The 16,992-nt window shown below is 41.2% G+C and overlaps 1 protein-coding gene across 10 annotated transcripts in view; it reads right to left on the bottom strand.

Annotated features, from left to right (window-relative positions):
• LOC110530656 (ephrin type-A receptor 3) overlaps positions 1-16,992 on the bottom strand; it is a 193,719-nt gene that overhangs the window by 57,114 nt on the left and 119,613 nt on the right. For 2 of the 10 annotated variants that reach the window (XM_036986286.1, XM_036986290.1), the window contains exon 13: positions 16,748-16,890. The exons of 4 other annotated variants lie outside the window; for them this stretch is intronic. In XM_036986286.1, the coding sequence (XP_036842181.1) occupies positions 16,780-16,890 (111 nt within the window). In that variant the 3' untranslated portion in view covers positions 16,748-16,779. Of the gene's footprint in view, positions 1-8,752; positions 8,809-15,198; positions 15,241-15,875; positions 16,340-16,747; positions 16,891-16,992 lie in introns of those variants that run through there. 4 more of the 10 variants (XM_036986289.1, XM_036986285.1, XM_036986288.1 and 1 more) reach the window with 4 other exon arrangements.

Genomic DNA, 16,992 nt, shown 5'->3' with positions numbered 1-16,992 from the left:
CCAGGTGGGTGGTGGATGAGCTGAGCTGAAAAAATTATAAACTCCCTCCAATGAGAAGCCTTTCATCTGTGCTTCAATTACCTTCTCCCTCTCTCTTTCTCCTCCTTCACTTTCATCTCTCTCTCTCTTTGTTTACCATCTGTTCTAGTTCCTTTTCTACTTCCTACACGGTCTCAGGGATACTGGAGTGATAGAAGTAGATATGTATAGGGGTACGGAGACTAGGCATCAGGATATATGATAAACAGAGTAGCAGCAGTGTATAGGATGATTGTATGTGAGTGTCAATATAAATGTGTGTGTTGGAGTGCCAGTATGCATGAGTGTGTAGAGTCCTGTGAGTGTGAATAGAAAATACAAATATAACTAAAAGGGTCAACTCAGATAGTCTGTGTAGCCATTTTGTTAGCTCTTAAGCAGTCTTATGGCTTGGGGATAGAAGCTGTTTAGTAGCCTGTTGGTGTCAGACTTGATGCACCGGTACCTCCTGATGTGTGGAAGCAGAGGGAACAGTCTATGGCTTGGGTGGCTGGTGTCTTTAACAATTTTCTGGGCCTTCCTTTCACACCACCTGATATAGAGGTCCTGGATGGCAGGGAGATGGCCCCAGTGATGTCCTGGGGTGTCTGCACCACCCTCTGTAGCGCCATGCAATTTTTATATTTTATTTTTTATTTTTTTATTTCACCTTTATTTAACCAGGTAGGCTAGTTGAGAACAAGTTCTCATTTACAACTGCGACCTGGCCAAGATAAAGCATAGCAGTGTGAACAGACAACAACACAGAGTTACACATGGAGTAAACAATAAACAAGTCAATAGCACAGTAGAAAAAGAAAAAATAGTCTATATACATTGTGTGCAAAAGGCATGAGGAGGTAGGCAAATAATTACAATTTAGCAGATCACCACTGGAGTGACAAATGATCAGATGGTCATGCGCAGGTAGAGATGCCGGTGTGCAAAAGAGCAGAAAAGTAAATAAATAAAAACAGTATGGGGATGAGGTAGGTAAATTGGGTGGGCTATTTACCGATGGACTATGTACAGCTGCAGCGATCGGTTAGCTGCTCAGATAGCAGATGTTTAAAGTTGGTGAGGGAGATAAAAGTCTCCAACTTCAGCGATTTTTGCAATTCGTTCCAGTCACAGGCAGCAGAGAACTGGAAGGAAAGGCGGACAAATTAGGTGTTGGCTTTAGGGGTGATAAGTGAGATACACCTGGTGGAGCACGTGCTATGGGTGGGTGTTTCCATCGCAAGGCAGTCATTAGAAAAACCGAGGCTACTGAGTCTGCCGATAAGAATATGGTGATTGACAGAGTCGAAAGCCTTGGCCAGGTCGATGAAGACGGCTGCACAGTCTTTTATCGATGGCGGTTATGATATCGTTTAGTACCTTGAGCGTGGCTGAGGTGCACCCGTGACCGGCTCGGAAACCAGATTGCACAGCGGAGAAGGTACAGTGGGATTTGAGATGGTCAGTGATCTGTTTGTTGACTTGGCTTTCGAAGACCTTAGATAGGCAGGGTAGGATGGATATAGGTCTGTAACAGTTTGGGTCCAGGGTGTCTCCCCCTTTGAAGAGGGGGATGACTGCAGCAGCTTTCCAATCCTTGGGGATCTCAGACGATATGAAAGAGAGGTTGAACAGGCTGGTAATAGGGGTTGCGACAATGGCGGCGGATAGTTTCAGAAATAGAGGGTCCAGATTGTCAAGCCCAGCTGATTTGTACGGGTCCAGGTTCTGCAGCTCTTTCAGAACATCTGCTATCTGGATTTGGGTAAAGGATAAGCTGGGGAGGCTTGGGCGAGTAGCTGCGGGGGGGGGGGGGGGCTGTTGGAGTAGCCGAGGTTGGAGTAGCCAGGAGGAAGGCATGGTCAGCCGTTGAGAAATGCTTGATGGTGGTGCTGTTGCCATACCAATCCTTCTTCACGACTGTGTGCATATGAGTGGACCATTTTAAGTCCTTAGCGTTTTGGACACGAGGAACTTAAAGCTCTCGACCCGCTCCACTGCAGCCCCGTCGATGTGGATGGGGGCGTGTTCGCCCTGTTTCCTATAGTTCACCATCAGCTCCTTGGTCTTACTGACATTGGGGGAGAGATTGTTGTCCCAGCAACACACTGCCAGGTCACTGACCTCCTCCCTGTAGGCTGTCTCATCGTCGCTGGTGATCAGGCCGTTGAGTCGTAAGCAAACTTGATGATGGTGTTGGAGTCGTGTGTGGCCATGCAATCGTGGATGAACAGGGAGTACACGAGGGAACTAAGCACACACCCCTGTGGGTCCCCCGTGTTGAGGGTCAGTGTAGCGGAGGTGATGTTGCCTTCCCTCACCACGTGGGGTAGGCCCGTCAGGAAGTCCAGGATGCAGTTGCAAAGGGAGGTTTTCAGTCCCAGGGTCCTAAGCTTGGTGACGAGCTTGGAGAGGACAATGTTGCTGAACGCTGAGCTATAGTCAACGAACAGCATTTTCACATAGGTATTCTAAGTGACAGTGTTCAGATCGTTCTCTTCTCGTTGCTTCCTTTCTGTCATTAACTTTGAAGAATAACCTAAGGCCTTGTAACAGATGCTGATGTCTTAAAAGAGCCTCCTCAAACACACACACACCCAACCCAGATGCTATTATATAGATAATGCCTGCCTTGACAGAGACACTTCACTTCCTCTATTAGACAGACTAAAAAGTGTTCCTCCCGAATATATATCTATTGCAAACACATTTCACCCCCCCCCCCCCCCCCCCCCCACCTTCTCTCTCCATCTCTCTTTTTCAAAAAGCAGGTCAATACCTCTCTCCCGCTCTCTCTTTTTTTACAGAGCAGGTCAATACCTCTCTCCCTCTCAATCCTTTTGTAAGAGAGACATTAAAAGAAAGTCAGATGAAAATCATCTAAAAGGGCCAAAGACTTCATGTCTTTTACTCAAGCTATCCTTTCTAAAGAGAGTGAGAGAGCGAGAGAGAGAGAGAGAGAGAGAGAGAGAGAGAGAGAGAGAGAGAGAGGAAGGAAGGATGCTGAATAGGCTTTCAGATGCTAATTTACCTGTCACCTCCAGACATAGACTAAGACTTCCTGTTCCCCTTCTGGCTCGAGAGTTATTCAGGGTGTCCTTGTCCAATCAGGTTAGTGCTAGAGGAGGTTAGATTGATAAGTTTGACTGTTGATTGGAGTTAATGTACAAATCCTTTCATCCAAAAACACCTTGAGAAGTATCTCTCATGGCTCCTGCAGCAGATATAACTTCTCTGAGACATTACACAGTCTAAAAACCACAAGACTTTTAAACAGATGGCCTAGCTCCTAATTCAACTTCTCACCACTCTTCGACAACTTCTTAATAAAAACACAAACAAACAACTATCGAAAATGACGGGGATCTGGCATCCGACCAAAGCCTGGGGTGTCGTTTGGCTCTTCACAACTCTTTAAGTAAGAGAGGCATGGCGGCAAGAGACAATCAGAAGTAGAGAACGGGTAGACACCACACACACCAACACACACACACACACACACCAACACCAACAGAAACACACACACCGACACACACAAACACAATACCGACACATACGCACACGCTAGAGAACTGAGAACTTGTAACAACTTCTCTAACAACTTCTGAGGGAACAGAAAAACACAAATGGGGGAACGGTTTGACGAGCATATACCATCTGCTGATTCCATCACATGCCAGTCGCTCGCATTGTTCCTACCTGCCAGCCTGCCAACTAGCCCGCAGAAAAGCCCTTGCAGTAAAAAAACGCTACACACACACACACACACACACACACACACACACACTCACACACACAGCAATAACTACACACACTCTCCGCATAACTGTGGTGCTGTGTCTGAGGGGGGTTGGGTGTTTTTCATGTTTTCCCCCTGCAGGAACAATGGACAGACGCCACTTTATTTAACGGGAACTGAAAAGAACATAACATACCACAAATCACAGTTTTTACGAGCCATATTACTAAGATATCACCCGCTTCCCTGCCAACACAGACCGAGGGGGAGTAGGGCGTATGGTGTGTGTGTGTTAGTGTGTGTGTGTGCGTGCATGCGTGAATGTGTAAGTTAGTGTGTCTCTCTCTCTCCATGTTTCTCTCTCTCCCTCTTTCTCTCCGATGCTAGGATGAATCAGTGTCACTCCGTTTTGCTGTAATGAAAGCTGTAGAGCAGTGAGAAATAGAGAAGAAAAGGAGGATATACTGAAAAGATAACACAAAGAAAGAGGAAGAAAATAGAGGGAAAGAATAATGAGATAAGCATGGAAATGTTGAATAGACACTGGGGTAGGGAGAGGAATAAAGATTGATATAGGCAGAGCGAAGATGGTATAGAAAAATGAAAATGAAAGAGAGAGAGAGAGGGAGAGAGAGAAGAAGCTGAGAGAAAGAGAGAGAGAGAGAGATGCATTATGATTGGCTATCACTGCTGATTTCAGATTCTGTATGATTCTTCAAAAACCAGCCTGCCGGTTTTCAATACACCACCCCTATTGCACCTTCCAGTGCAATCTCCCTCCCTCCCTCCCTCCCTCCCTCCCTCCCTCCTTCACTCAATGTTTCTTGCCCTCTCTCACTAGAAAAATTCATATTATCCCCAATGGTCCCATATACTCTCATATCTTCTTTCTCACTCTACTTCTCTCTTCTCCCTCCATCATCCTCTCTCTCCTCCCTGTTCTTTCTCAGCTTCTTTTCTCACTCTATTTCTCTCTTCTCCCTCCATCACCCTCTCTCTCCTCCCTGTTGTCTCTGTATTCTGGACATCTCTATTTCTCCTTTCCCTTCTTGTCTCTCAAGTGCTGTCTTTGATCTCATTCAATCTGCAGTCAAACACACACACAATCCTGTTTCGAGGTTCTCTATTAGAAAGCACTAATCAACCCCCAGCCCTGCCTCCATCCCCCTATCCAAGCCATGGCAGAATGAAAGGAAGGAAAGAGTGGGAGGAGAGAGAAGAGGTTCATGGCTAGGAGGGATGAAGCTCATGTCAAAGTGACATCAAAAGTTGGATGTTTGAGTGGCATCAGGGAGAATTTTAGCTAACCGTAACCCCTTTCCTAAATTGTAAGGGAAACTTCAGTGCTAGACACTATTTGGGGTGTTCTTCCAGTCTCACTACATAATTATGAGTGATGAGGTGTTTCAGACAAAGTTATGGACTATAGCTGTATTTTTTAAAATTTGCACCGGAAGAGTTCAACCAATGCCGTCATGGTTGATTGAGTCTGATGTCTGATAAAAAAAATATTGGAGTCATGTTGTTTAGCAATTATTGTGGCCTTTGTGTTTCGCCGATTGCACGATCCCACTAGCAGCAAGTAGATATGGTTGTCCTTGTTCAAATAGAACCATTGGACTATCTGCCAGGACATTGAAGGATAGCTAGGTTGACTCATTTCCCCTGGCTCTGTAAAGACTACAGTTTGACGGGAGCCCTACTTCTTTGTTCCTATCCTCTTAAGAAAGCTTTTCAAAACGGGGAGCAATACTAGTTTACAGGTACATGGAAGTTATGTTACCATGCACTGTCTATCCAAGATAATTAATTAGCTACAATGGCAGCTTCTGATGATTCCTCATTCCAAGAAGAGCTGGACGATTAATTTTTTTTTTTATGTTCTTTTACATAGGAACATACAGCCCTATTCATTTGAGCCAGAATACACTGAAGAGCAGTTGAAACAGTGACAGAAATAACTGTGAGACTAGCAAGCAGCGGCAGCAGCCTAGACCATCTGGGCTGGACCAGGACTACCAGGCAAATTACAAACAAGTAAGTTGTTTTGCTATCTGTAGCTAGCTAGCAATAAAAGCTCTCTTTTTACACGAGGCAGTGTTGTTCAGTACAATACAATTTGGTGATCGATTTGGCCATATCAAGGCTTGCTAGTACCATTACAAGGCAAGCTAAAACCAAGTTTAGTTAGCTAGCTGTGTATTTAATATACCTAAAATGTACTGTAGTATAACGTTATAGCTAGCAAGCTAACTAGCCTAGCTAGCCTCAATGTCTCTCATTATGAGCAAAACGGAAGAAATGTTGTGATGATAATGGTGTAGAGTAAAGGAATGACTTTGGGTTTATGACTCATATTAGTCTTGGAGTTACTTTACTTGTGTGATATAGCTAGGTAGGTAGTGAACGTGTGTCTGTGACATGTCTCATTCTACACTATGCTGTTACAGTAGGAATACAGACAGTACACAATGACTACCCATGAATGTGTAATAGCATTTTTGACTCTCTCACACATTAAATACTGCTTGGACACAAACAAGTTGATTACTCTCAAGGGGAGATGTGAAAGGTCCCATAACAACAATCTCCCCTTGTATTAAAGTGACTCCAAACACCTCACTGCACCACCAAAACACACCATATGCAGTTATTCCTTTTGTAGAACTGTAGCAGTTATTACAAGCGTAAGTTGCATATTCTTTTTTTCTGTATTTATGTCATACAATGCCGTAACTGTTACTGCTTACTACTGTGTAAACTCACCTCAGTCTCCAGAGCAAATAAACTTCATCTTGAATACAATCCATGTCTACTTATTAGGTTTATTGATAGACTAATCTACTGTTTTATTGAAACATGCTACTTGCCAACAAATTAGCGTTTAAATGATACACAAAGTTCCTGCATTATTTGTTTTAGCAGTAAGAGTGAAGCTAGTTTATCCCAACACATTTAAAGAAAATCAAAATGAATTAACGCCGGAAATTAAGTAAACACTTTATTGGTATCGGATGCAGCAGGAATAATTGAGTAACTTGTCAGTACACTTTGAAAATATATTCTATTAAACACCGTTATATATTCTGTATACAGTTGAAGTCAGAAGTTTAAGCAAATACATTTAAACTCAGTTTTTCACAATTCCTGACATTTAGTCCTAGTAAAAATTCCCTGTCTTAGGTCAGTCAGGATCACCACTTTATTTTAAGAATGTGAAATGTCAGAATAATAGTAGAGAGAAGGATTTAATTCAGCTTTAATTTCTTTCATCACATTCCCAGTGGGTCAGAAGTTTAGATACACTCAATTAGTATTTGGTAGCATTGCCTTTAAATTAATTTGGGTCAAACGTTTTTGGGTACCCTTCGACAAGCTTCCCACAATAAATTGGGTGAATTTTGTCACATTCCTCCTGACAGAGCTGGTGTAACTGAGTCAGGTTTCTAGTCTTCCTTGCTAGCTCACGCTTTTTCAGTTCTGCCCACAAATTTTCTATGGGATTGAGGTCAGGGCTTTGTGATGGCCACTCCTTGACTTTGTTGTCCTTAAACCAATTTGCCACAACTTTGGAAGTATGCTTGGGGTCATTGTCCATATGGAAGACCCATTTGCGACCAATCTTAAACATCCTGACTGATGTCTTGAGATGTTGCTTCAATATATCCACATAATTTTCCTCCCTCATGATGCCACCTATTTTATGAAGTGCACCAGTCCCTCCTGCAGCAAAGCACCCCCACAAAGCACCCCCATGATGCTGCCACCCCCACACCATGATGCTGCCACCCCCATGCTTCACGGTTGGTACAGTGTTCTTTGGCTTGCAAGCTTCCCCCTTTTTCCTCCAAACATAACGATAGTCATTATGGCCAAACAGTTCTACTTTTATTTCATCAGACCAGAGGACATTTCAACAAAAAGTACGATCTTTGGCCCCATTTGCAGTTGCAAACCGTAGTCTGGCTTTTTTATGGCGGTTTTGGAGCAGTGGCTTCTTCCTTGCTGAGCGGCCTTTCAGGTTATGTCGATATAGGACTCGTTTTACTGTGGATATAGATACTTTTGTACCTGTTTCCTCCAGCATCTTCACAAGGTCCTTTGCCGTTGTTCTGGGATTGATTTGCACTTTTCGCACCAAAGTACGTTCATCTCTAGGAGACAGAATGCGTCTCCTTCCTGAGCGGTATGACGGTTGCGTGGTCCCATGGTGTTTATTGTTGCATACTATTGTTTGTACAGATGAACGTGGTACCTTCAGGCATTCAGAAATAGCTCCCAAGGATGAACCAGACTACATTTTTTTCTGAGGTCTTGACTGATTTCTTTTGATTTTCCCATGATGACAAGCAAAGAGGCACTGAGTTTGAAGGTAGGGCCTTGAAATACAGCCACAGGTACACCTCCAATTGACTCAAATGATGTCAATTAGCCTATCAGAAGCTTCAAAAGCCATGACATCATTCCCTTGAATTTTCCAACTGTTTTAAGGCACAGTCAACTTAGTGAGTGTAAACTTCTGACCAACTGGAATTGTGATACAGTGAATTATAAATGAAATAATCTGTGTGTAAACAATTGTTGAAAAAATGTGTTGTGTCAAGCACAAAGTAGATGTTCTAACCGACTTGCCAAGTCTATAGTTTGTTAACAAAACATTTTTGGAGTGGTTGAAAAATGAGTTTTAATGACTCCAACCTAAGTGCTTATAAACTTCCGACTTCAACTCTATATACAGTACCAGTCAGAAGTTTGGACACACCTACTCATTCAAGGGTTTTTCTTTATTTTTACTATTTTCTACATTGTAGAATAATAGTGAAAACATCAAAACTATGAAATAACACATATGGAATTATGTAGCAACCAAAAAAGTGTTAAACAAATCAAAATATATTTTAGATTTTTCAAACTTGCCACCCTTTGCCTTGATGACAGCTTTGCACACTCTTAGCATTCTCTCAACCAGCTTCATCTGGTGCAGCACTCCATCACTCTCGTTCTTGGTCAAATAGCCCTAACACAGCCTGGAGGTGTGTTGGGTCATTGTCCTGTTTAAAAACAAAGAATAATAGGCTTTCTTGAGGACTGCCACAGTAAAGGAAGACCTCTGCTGCAGAGGATAAGTTCATTAGAGTTACCAGCCTCAGAAATTGCAGCCCACATAAATGCTTCACAAGAGTTCCATGAACATACACATCTCAACATCCACTGTTCAGAAGAGACTGCATGACTAAGGTCTTCATGGTCAACTTGCTGCAAAGAAACCACTAAAGGACACTGCCAATAATAAGAGACTTGCTTGGGCCAAGAAATACGAGCAATGGACATTAGACTGGTGAAAATCTTTCCTTTGGTCTGAGTCCAAATTTGAGATTTTTGGTTCTAATCGCCGTGTCTTTGTGAGCGGATGATATCCGCATGGATCACTAGTAACTTTAAATAATACCACTTTAATAATATTTACATATCTTACATTATTCATCTCGTATGTGTTGTGTCTCTGACTGATTAAAAACATATTTTTCTCAATTTCTGCCTGAATGACGTGCCCAAAGTAAACTGCCTGTTGCTCAGGCCCTGAAGCTAGGATATGCTTACAATTGATACCATTGGAAAGAAAACACTTTGAAGTTTGTAGAAATGTTAAAATAATAAAGGAGAATATAACACAATAGATATGGTAGGATAAAATCCAAAGTTTGTTTGAGAGATCATGCTCTTACAATGGCAAGTATAAGGGCATACTGGAAATTAGCTCCCAGGATGCAATTCCTATGGCTTCCACAGGGTGTCAGCAGTCTATGTTCAACTTTCAGGCTTGTAACTTCCAAAATGATTAAGAAATATCAGCGTTTGAAGACAGGACGCACAAGCTAAAATCAATTTCTTATTGAACATACTTCTTTCTGTAAGAAATATTATAGTTTGAATACATTTTAGGGTATCTAAGGAGTAAATATAAATGTTTTTGACATGTTGAAAAAAGTTTAGGGGTAGATTTTCGGATTCCTTTCTCTGAATGTGAGTGGATTACTCAAATCGATGACGCCAACTAAACTGACTTTTTGGGATATAAAGGATTTTATCTAACAAAATGACACTACATGTTAAAGCTGGGACCCTTTGAATGACAAATCACAGGAAGATTTTTAAAAAGTAAGTAAATATTTAATTGCTATTTGTGAATTTATGAAACCTGTGCCGGTGGAAAACTATTTTGATGTGGGGTGCCGTCCTTAAATAATCACATGGCATGTTTTCGCTGTAATAACTACTGCAAATCGGACAGTTCAGTTAGATTAACAAGAATTCAAGCTTTCAACTGATATAAGACACTTATGTTCCTAAATGTTTAAAATACATAATTTTTATGATTATTTATTTGAATTTTGCATCCTCCGGAAGATGTCCCGCTAGTGGGACGCCTAGACGCCTATTATATGACATGCTATTTTATAAATTGATTAACCTGTTTAGGGTAGGGGGCAGTATTTTCACTTTTGGATAAATAGCATGCCCAAACTGAACTGCCTCCTACTCTGTCCCAGATCCTAATATATGCATGTTATTATTAGTATTGGATAGAAAACACTCTGAAGTTTCTAAAACTGTTTGAATCATGTCTGTGAGTATAACAGAACTTATTTAGCAGGCGAAACCCCGAGGACAAATCATTCCAATTTTTTTTGAGGTCACTGTCTTTTCAATATGTTTTCATGGGGAATACAGCATTCTAATCGACTTTCCGCTTCCGCTGGATGTCACCAGTTTGTAGAAATTGGTTGAGGTTTTTCCTTTGTGTAATGAAGAAGTACCATAGCTCAGAACGAACGTCACTTCATGTGTACCTTTTGATAGAGGCGTGTAACCAGAAAAGTAGCGTCAGTTTGTTTTGCTCCTTTATTGAACGCAGATCATCCCGTCTTCAATTTGATCGATTATATATGTTTAGAAATACCTAAAGTCGTATTACAAAAGTAGTTTGAAATGTTTTGGCAAAGTTTACAGGTAACTTTTGAGATATTTTGTAGCGACGTTGCGTAAGTTGGAAGCGGTGTTTTTCTGGATCAAACGCGCCAAATAAATGGACATTTTGGATTTATATCGACGGAATTAATCAAACAAAAGGACCATTTGTGATGTTTATGGGACATATAGGAGTGCCAACAAAAGAAGCTCGTCAAAGGTAAGGCATGATTTATATTTTATTTCTGCGTTTTGTCGCGCCTGCAGAGTTGAAATATGCTTCTCTCTCATTGTTTACTTGTTTACTCATTTGCTATCATCAGATAATAGTATCTTATGCTTTTGCCAAAAAGCCTTTTTGAAATCTGCCATGTTGGCTGGATTCACAACGAATGTAGCTTTAAAACCTGTTAAGGATGCTGCGAATTTTCGCAGCTTTTTGTTAAAAATCGTGCAACATTTCAAAGTCCTGCTACTCATGCCAGGAATATAGTATATGCATATGATAAGTATGTGTGTATAGACAACACTCCGAAGTCTCTAAAACTGGTAAAATCGTGTCTGTGGCTATAACAGAGCGTGTTTAGGAGTAAAAATCCCAGGGAAAACTGTTCACCAAAAACACACAAAAAAAAATTTTCCGCCAGTCTTTGAATTGTCTAAGGCGAAAGAAAATAGATCCGGTTCCGTTTACAACGCCTACAGCTTCCACACGATGTCGCCAATACTGGCATTTCTTTGCATCCTTGGTGGGATGACGTATAGGCACTTCCTGTCTTGGGTTGCATCCAGGAAATTATGAAAGTAAAAAAAATGGACGATGATTTCAAGACTTGCTGCTATCGAATACAGATCGCCCCGTGATCAATTTGATCGATTATTAACGTTTATTAATACCTAAAGTTGGTTTACAAAAGTCGTTTGAAGTGATTTGTAAAAGTTTATAGGCAACTTTGTTAATTTTAAAAGTGACGTTGCGTTGTGTAAAGCTGCATTTTCCTTGGATCAGACGGCCTTTATAGATGGACTTTTTTGGCATACATTGATGGATTTAATCGGGAAAAAGACCCAATTGTGATGTTTATGGGACATATAGTAGTGCCAACAGAGAAGCTCGTCAAAGGTAATGAATGTTTTATATTTTATTTCTGCGTTTTGTGTAGCGCCGGCTACCGCAAAATCTGTTGTTTAGGTGACGTTTTGGTATTTTGGGGGTGTGCATGCTATCAGATAATAGCTTCTCATGCTTTCGCCGAAAAGCATTTTACAAATCTGACTTGGTGGCTAGATTCACAACGAGTGTAGCTTTAATTCAGTACCTTGCATGTGTGTTTTAATGAAAGTTTGAGATTTATCGAGTACTATACTATAGTACTATAGGTGGCGCTCTGAAAACTCCGCTGAGGTGTTCCTGTGCAGGAACCACGTCGGTAAGAAGTTTTAATTTGCTATCTTGCATGTGTAATTTAATGAAAGTTAGATTTTTATAGAAATGTATTTGAATTTGGCGCTCTGCATTTTCCCTGGCTATTGGCCATGTGGGACGCAAGCGTCCGCCTACTCCAGAGAGGTAAACTAATGTTTTACTGATTATGTGATTGAATTAAACCATGCAACAGTTAACTATTTAATATCCTGAGGCACCACGGAAGCATTCGTTTATTTAGAGCGGCTATCTCCTGAATCCACTCTTGAAGATCTTTTACATCATTAGCAATCAATTATTAATCAACACCTTATTCAGTCTCATCTGAATGTCGTAAAATTCTTGGTTATCTTCATGAACCATGGCTAACAAGTTGAATCTGCAATACAAAAATTGGCTTAACCTGTTGGATCTCTAGGGGCGCTATTTCATTTTTGGATAAAAAACGTTCCCGTTTTAAGCGCGATATTTTGTCACGAAAATATGCTCGACTATGCATATTCTTGAAAGAAAACACTCTGAAGTTTCAGAATCTGCAAAGATATTGTCTGTAAGTGCCCCAGAACTCATTCTACAGGCGAAACCAAGATGAAACGTCAAACATGAAATTAGCAGAATTTCTGAAGCTCTGTTTTCTAATGTCTCCTTATATGGCTGTGAATGCGACAGGAATAAGCTTAGACCTTCTGCCGTTTCCCCAAGATGTCGGCAGCATTGTGACGCATTTGTAGGCATATCATTGGAAGATTGACCATACGAGACTACATTTTCCAAGTGTCCGCCTGGTGTCCTGCATCGAAATTGGTGCGCAAAGCCAGCTGCAAGTTTTTTTCCATTTGATTGAGAGGAGAAACCATGCTTCCACGAACGATATATCATGGAAGAGATATGTGAAAAACACCTTGAGGATTGATTCTAAACCACGTTTGCCATGTTTTCAGTCGATATTATGGAGTTAATTTGGAAAAAAGTTCGCGTTTTGAGGACTGAATTTTCGGGGTTTTTTTGTAGCCAAATGTGATGTACAAAACGGAGCTATTTCTAATACACAAAGAATCTTTTTGGAAAAAACGGAGCATTTGCTATCTAACTGAGAGTCTCCTCATTGAAAACATCCGAAGTTCTTCAAAGGTAAATTATTTTATTTTAAGGATTTTATGTTTTTGTTGAAATGTTGCGTGCTGGATGCTAACGCTAATGCTAACGCTAAATGCTACGCTAGCTAGCTACTTTTACACAAATTATTGTTTTCCTATGGTTGAGAAGCATATTTTGAAAATCTGAGATGACAGTGTTGTTTACAAAAGGCTAAGCTTGAGAGATGGCATATTTATTTCATTTCATTTGCGATTTTCATGAATAGTTAACGTTGCGTTATGGTAATGAGCTTGAGGCTGTAGTCACGATACCGGATCCGGGATGGGGAGATCAGAGAGGTTAATTATTTATTTACTAAATAATCACACAGTATTACATATACACAGGATGGATCATACATCGATTACTAATCATGTCATAAAATAAAGTCCCTAGCAGTCCCTAGCAGTCCCTAGCAGATGGAAACAGATGGAATAAGTCCCTAGCAGATGGAAACCGATATGACGGCTGGTTACACAAATAATGAGGGTTGTGTTTGATTGAAAGAGTGGGAAAACTGAGGGACTAAAGAGATTGGGTCTCTATCGGACATTGAAAAGCTATGCTAACGTAAATACAGAATCTTATGCATTCTAATAACCACCCATTCGGAAAAGGAAAATGCAAGTTATATATTTGCACTGAGCTGCGCTTCGATAGATGGGTCGAAGATGGAAGACTGGTTTGCCCAGAAGAGATTGCCCTTGTCCCTTGTAGAATCTGACTGGTCGTAGTGTTGTAGGGCAGATACGTTATACCCTGTCTTCTCAGGAGATTGTCTGTCCTTTCCTAGGGCATGTATGTTTACAGCTGTAGCTGATAACTCGACTTCTATATATAACTTCTTCTTTAGTGAAAAAGAGTTGAAAGTTCATACCATTTTGCCATAATCAGCTCACGCTGTATTCTGGCTGGTGTAGTAGAAATTCATCCTTCCAGCGTGGATGTCACCTCCACGTGATTTGTTCTCATGTAAATTTTGTTATGTAGAGTGGATATTCAACCATTCGCAACCACAGCTCACGCTGGGGTTTGCTTAGTCTGACATGAATTGGGTCACGGGGGCTTTTACACTGGAGAAGATAAGGGCTTGTTTCTCTCCTCTCAACCAATGTCCGTTCACTTGGATGTGGCCACTGAGTGAGCACAGTTTACTTATGAAAACAATTCTCTCATTTAGAAGCTAAAATTACATTTAATCTTTTCACAAATAGTTTCATATTTAAACATTTAAATTGCACAACAATTCCATGTGAATTTGATAACTATAACGTGTAGACTTTCCAAGATACAATTTATGTTGTCCGATCATCAGATATAATGTCCCAGACACCAACTGATCTGACATCATATTCTTTAAGTGCCAACGGACACTTTCAACTGGTTGGATTACAGAAATATTGTTATTTTCCCCAACCTTTTTATGTTACCATACTCTATGTTATCAAAGGGCTTTCCAAGAGGCCATTCCGTAGAGTGGAGAGAAAAGGGGGAAAGGTATTTATGGGGTCATAAACCTCCCCCAACAGGGCAACGTCATGACGTATGTTTATACTGTATCTTATACCATCTTGCCTATGCCGCTCGGTCATCGCTCATCCATATATTAATATGTACATATTCTTATTCCATCCATTTAGATTTGTGTGTACTAGGTAGTTGTGGAATTGTTAGATTACTTGTTAGGATTTCTCTACACTCGCATTAACATCTGCTAATAACATCTGCCAATAACATTTGATTTGATTTGTGTGGTTCCCACCGTGAAGCACGGAGGAGGAGGTATAAGGGCACAAGGCGAGACCCAGATGCAGACACAGGAGGCAGATGGTTAGAGTCCAAGATGTTTATTAACAATCCAAAAGGGGTCAAAACCAGTTCAGAGATCCAGAGGTACAGAATGGCAGGCTCGAGGTCAGGGTAGGCAGAATGGTCAGGCAAAGCGGGAGGACTAGTAAAAGAGAATAGAAAAGCAGGAGCACAGGAAAGACACACTGGTTGACTTGAACATACAAGATGAACTGGCACAGAGAGAGAGGAAACACAAGGATAAATACAGCAGGGAAAAGAAGCGACACCTGGAAGGGGTTTTGACAATCACCAGGACAGGTTAAACAGATCAGTGCATGACAGGAGGTGTGATGGTGCTTTGCCGGTGACACTATCGGTTGATTTATTTAGAATTCAAGGGACACTTAACGAGCATGGCTACCACAGCCTTCTGCAGTGATACGCTATCCCACTTAGTGGGACTATCATTTGTTTTTCAACAGGACAATGACCCAACACACCTCCAGGCTGTGTAAGGGCTACTTGACCAAGAAGGAGAGTGCTGCATCAGATGACCTGGCCTCCACAATCACCCGACCTCAACCCAATTGAGATGGTTTGGGATGAGTTGGACCGCAGAGTGAAGGAAAAGTAGCCAACAAGTTCTCATCATATGTGGGAACTCCTTTAAGACTGTTGGAAAAGCATTCCAGGTGATGCTGGTTGAGAGAATGCCAAGAGTGTGCAAAGCTGGCATCAAGGCAAAGGGTGGCTACTTTGAAGATTCTAAAATCTAAAAAATATATTAGGATTTTTTTTAACACTTTGTTATTTCATAGTTTTGATGTCTTCACTATTATTATTCTACAATATATAAAATAGTAAATATAAAGATGAAACATTGAAGTATATATATATATATGTACAACAGCTAGAAATATCTATACCACAATGCAATTTTGAGCATACTAGGCATTCTATATTATACCACAACATCAGTCTAACTGAATATGGGTATTGTGTTGGTTGAATATTCCAGGCAGGTTACATATTGTTCTTCAGCTGGTGAACCTCCTCTTGCGTTGGGTAATGGCAGCTGGTTTGGCAGTCTTTGGCGATGTTGGCAGGGCTGTTGGGTTTGGGGATCTGTGACTCAGGCTCTTTGTAGACGATTGTCTGGTCCTTTCTGCACTCCACAGCTAGGTGGAGAAGCCACTCTTACACGTTTTTCACCACCCACTGCTTCGACCTCTTGCAGAAGATTTGTTTGCACTGCAAGTCTCCAGGAGAGAGACGTGAAGCTGATCGTGAGGATGTATAAACATACAATAACCATAGAACCACACTATGTAAACAAAACAGGGTACAGTAGACTGGTATGTGTTCTGTTACACTCAGAGTCAATAATGGGGCATTGAGATGGGCTGTTAGAAAATCTGTCAAAAGTTTGAGGGGGTCTTCTTGACTGATGTACAGTCTAGTCGTGTCTTTTTATGTATGAGCAGCTACAGTTGTGCTGTTGAGTAGACAAGCACTGCCAACAGTAGAGTGAATAGGCTAGAAGAGTGTACTAACAGCCCCTCTCCCTCATGCCAAAGAACTGACTGTAAGGGTGTTGAAAGTTTGAGGAGCACATTTCTTGTGACAGTTTAGTGTTTTTCAAGAGGGTATTGTGCTTTCATAAATACCTTTAGCTGTCCTGGCTTGTGTCAAAGTAAGATTATGTTGAGCTTGAGCTTATTCCAGGCTGAAAGCTTTCAACCAACCGGTCCACAGGCTCTGCATTAGTAAAGCTGGTGTCCAGGTTGTCGTCAACAGCAACATGATTATTCTGTTGGACACACAGTAGTCAGTGATCAGCCAACAATTGACGAATATGTCCGCATTTACACACACTCAAACAAGGTCCTATATCCCCCCCCCCCCATGTCAA

Source organism: Oncorhynchus mykiss, chromosome 8, assembly GCF_013265735.2.
Source record: "Oncorhynchus mykiss isolate Arlee chromosome 8, USDA_OmykA_1.1, whole genome shotgun sequence".
In the NCBI taxonomy this organism is placed as follows: Eukaryota; Metazoa; Chordata; class Actinopteri; order Salmoniformes; family Salmonidae; genus Oncorhynchus; species Oncorhynchus mykiss.
Note: the sequence above shows the minus strand (reverse complement) of the source record. Positions and strands in the feature narration are given on the sequence as shown.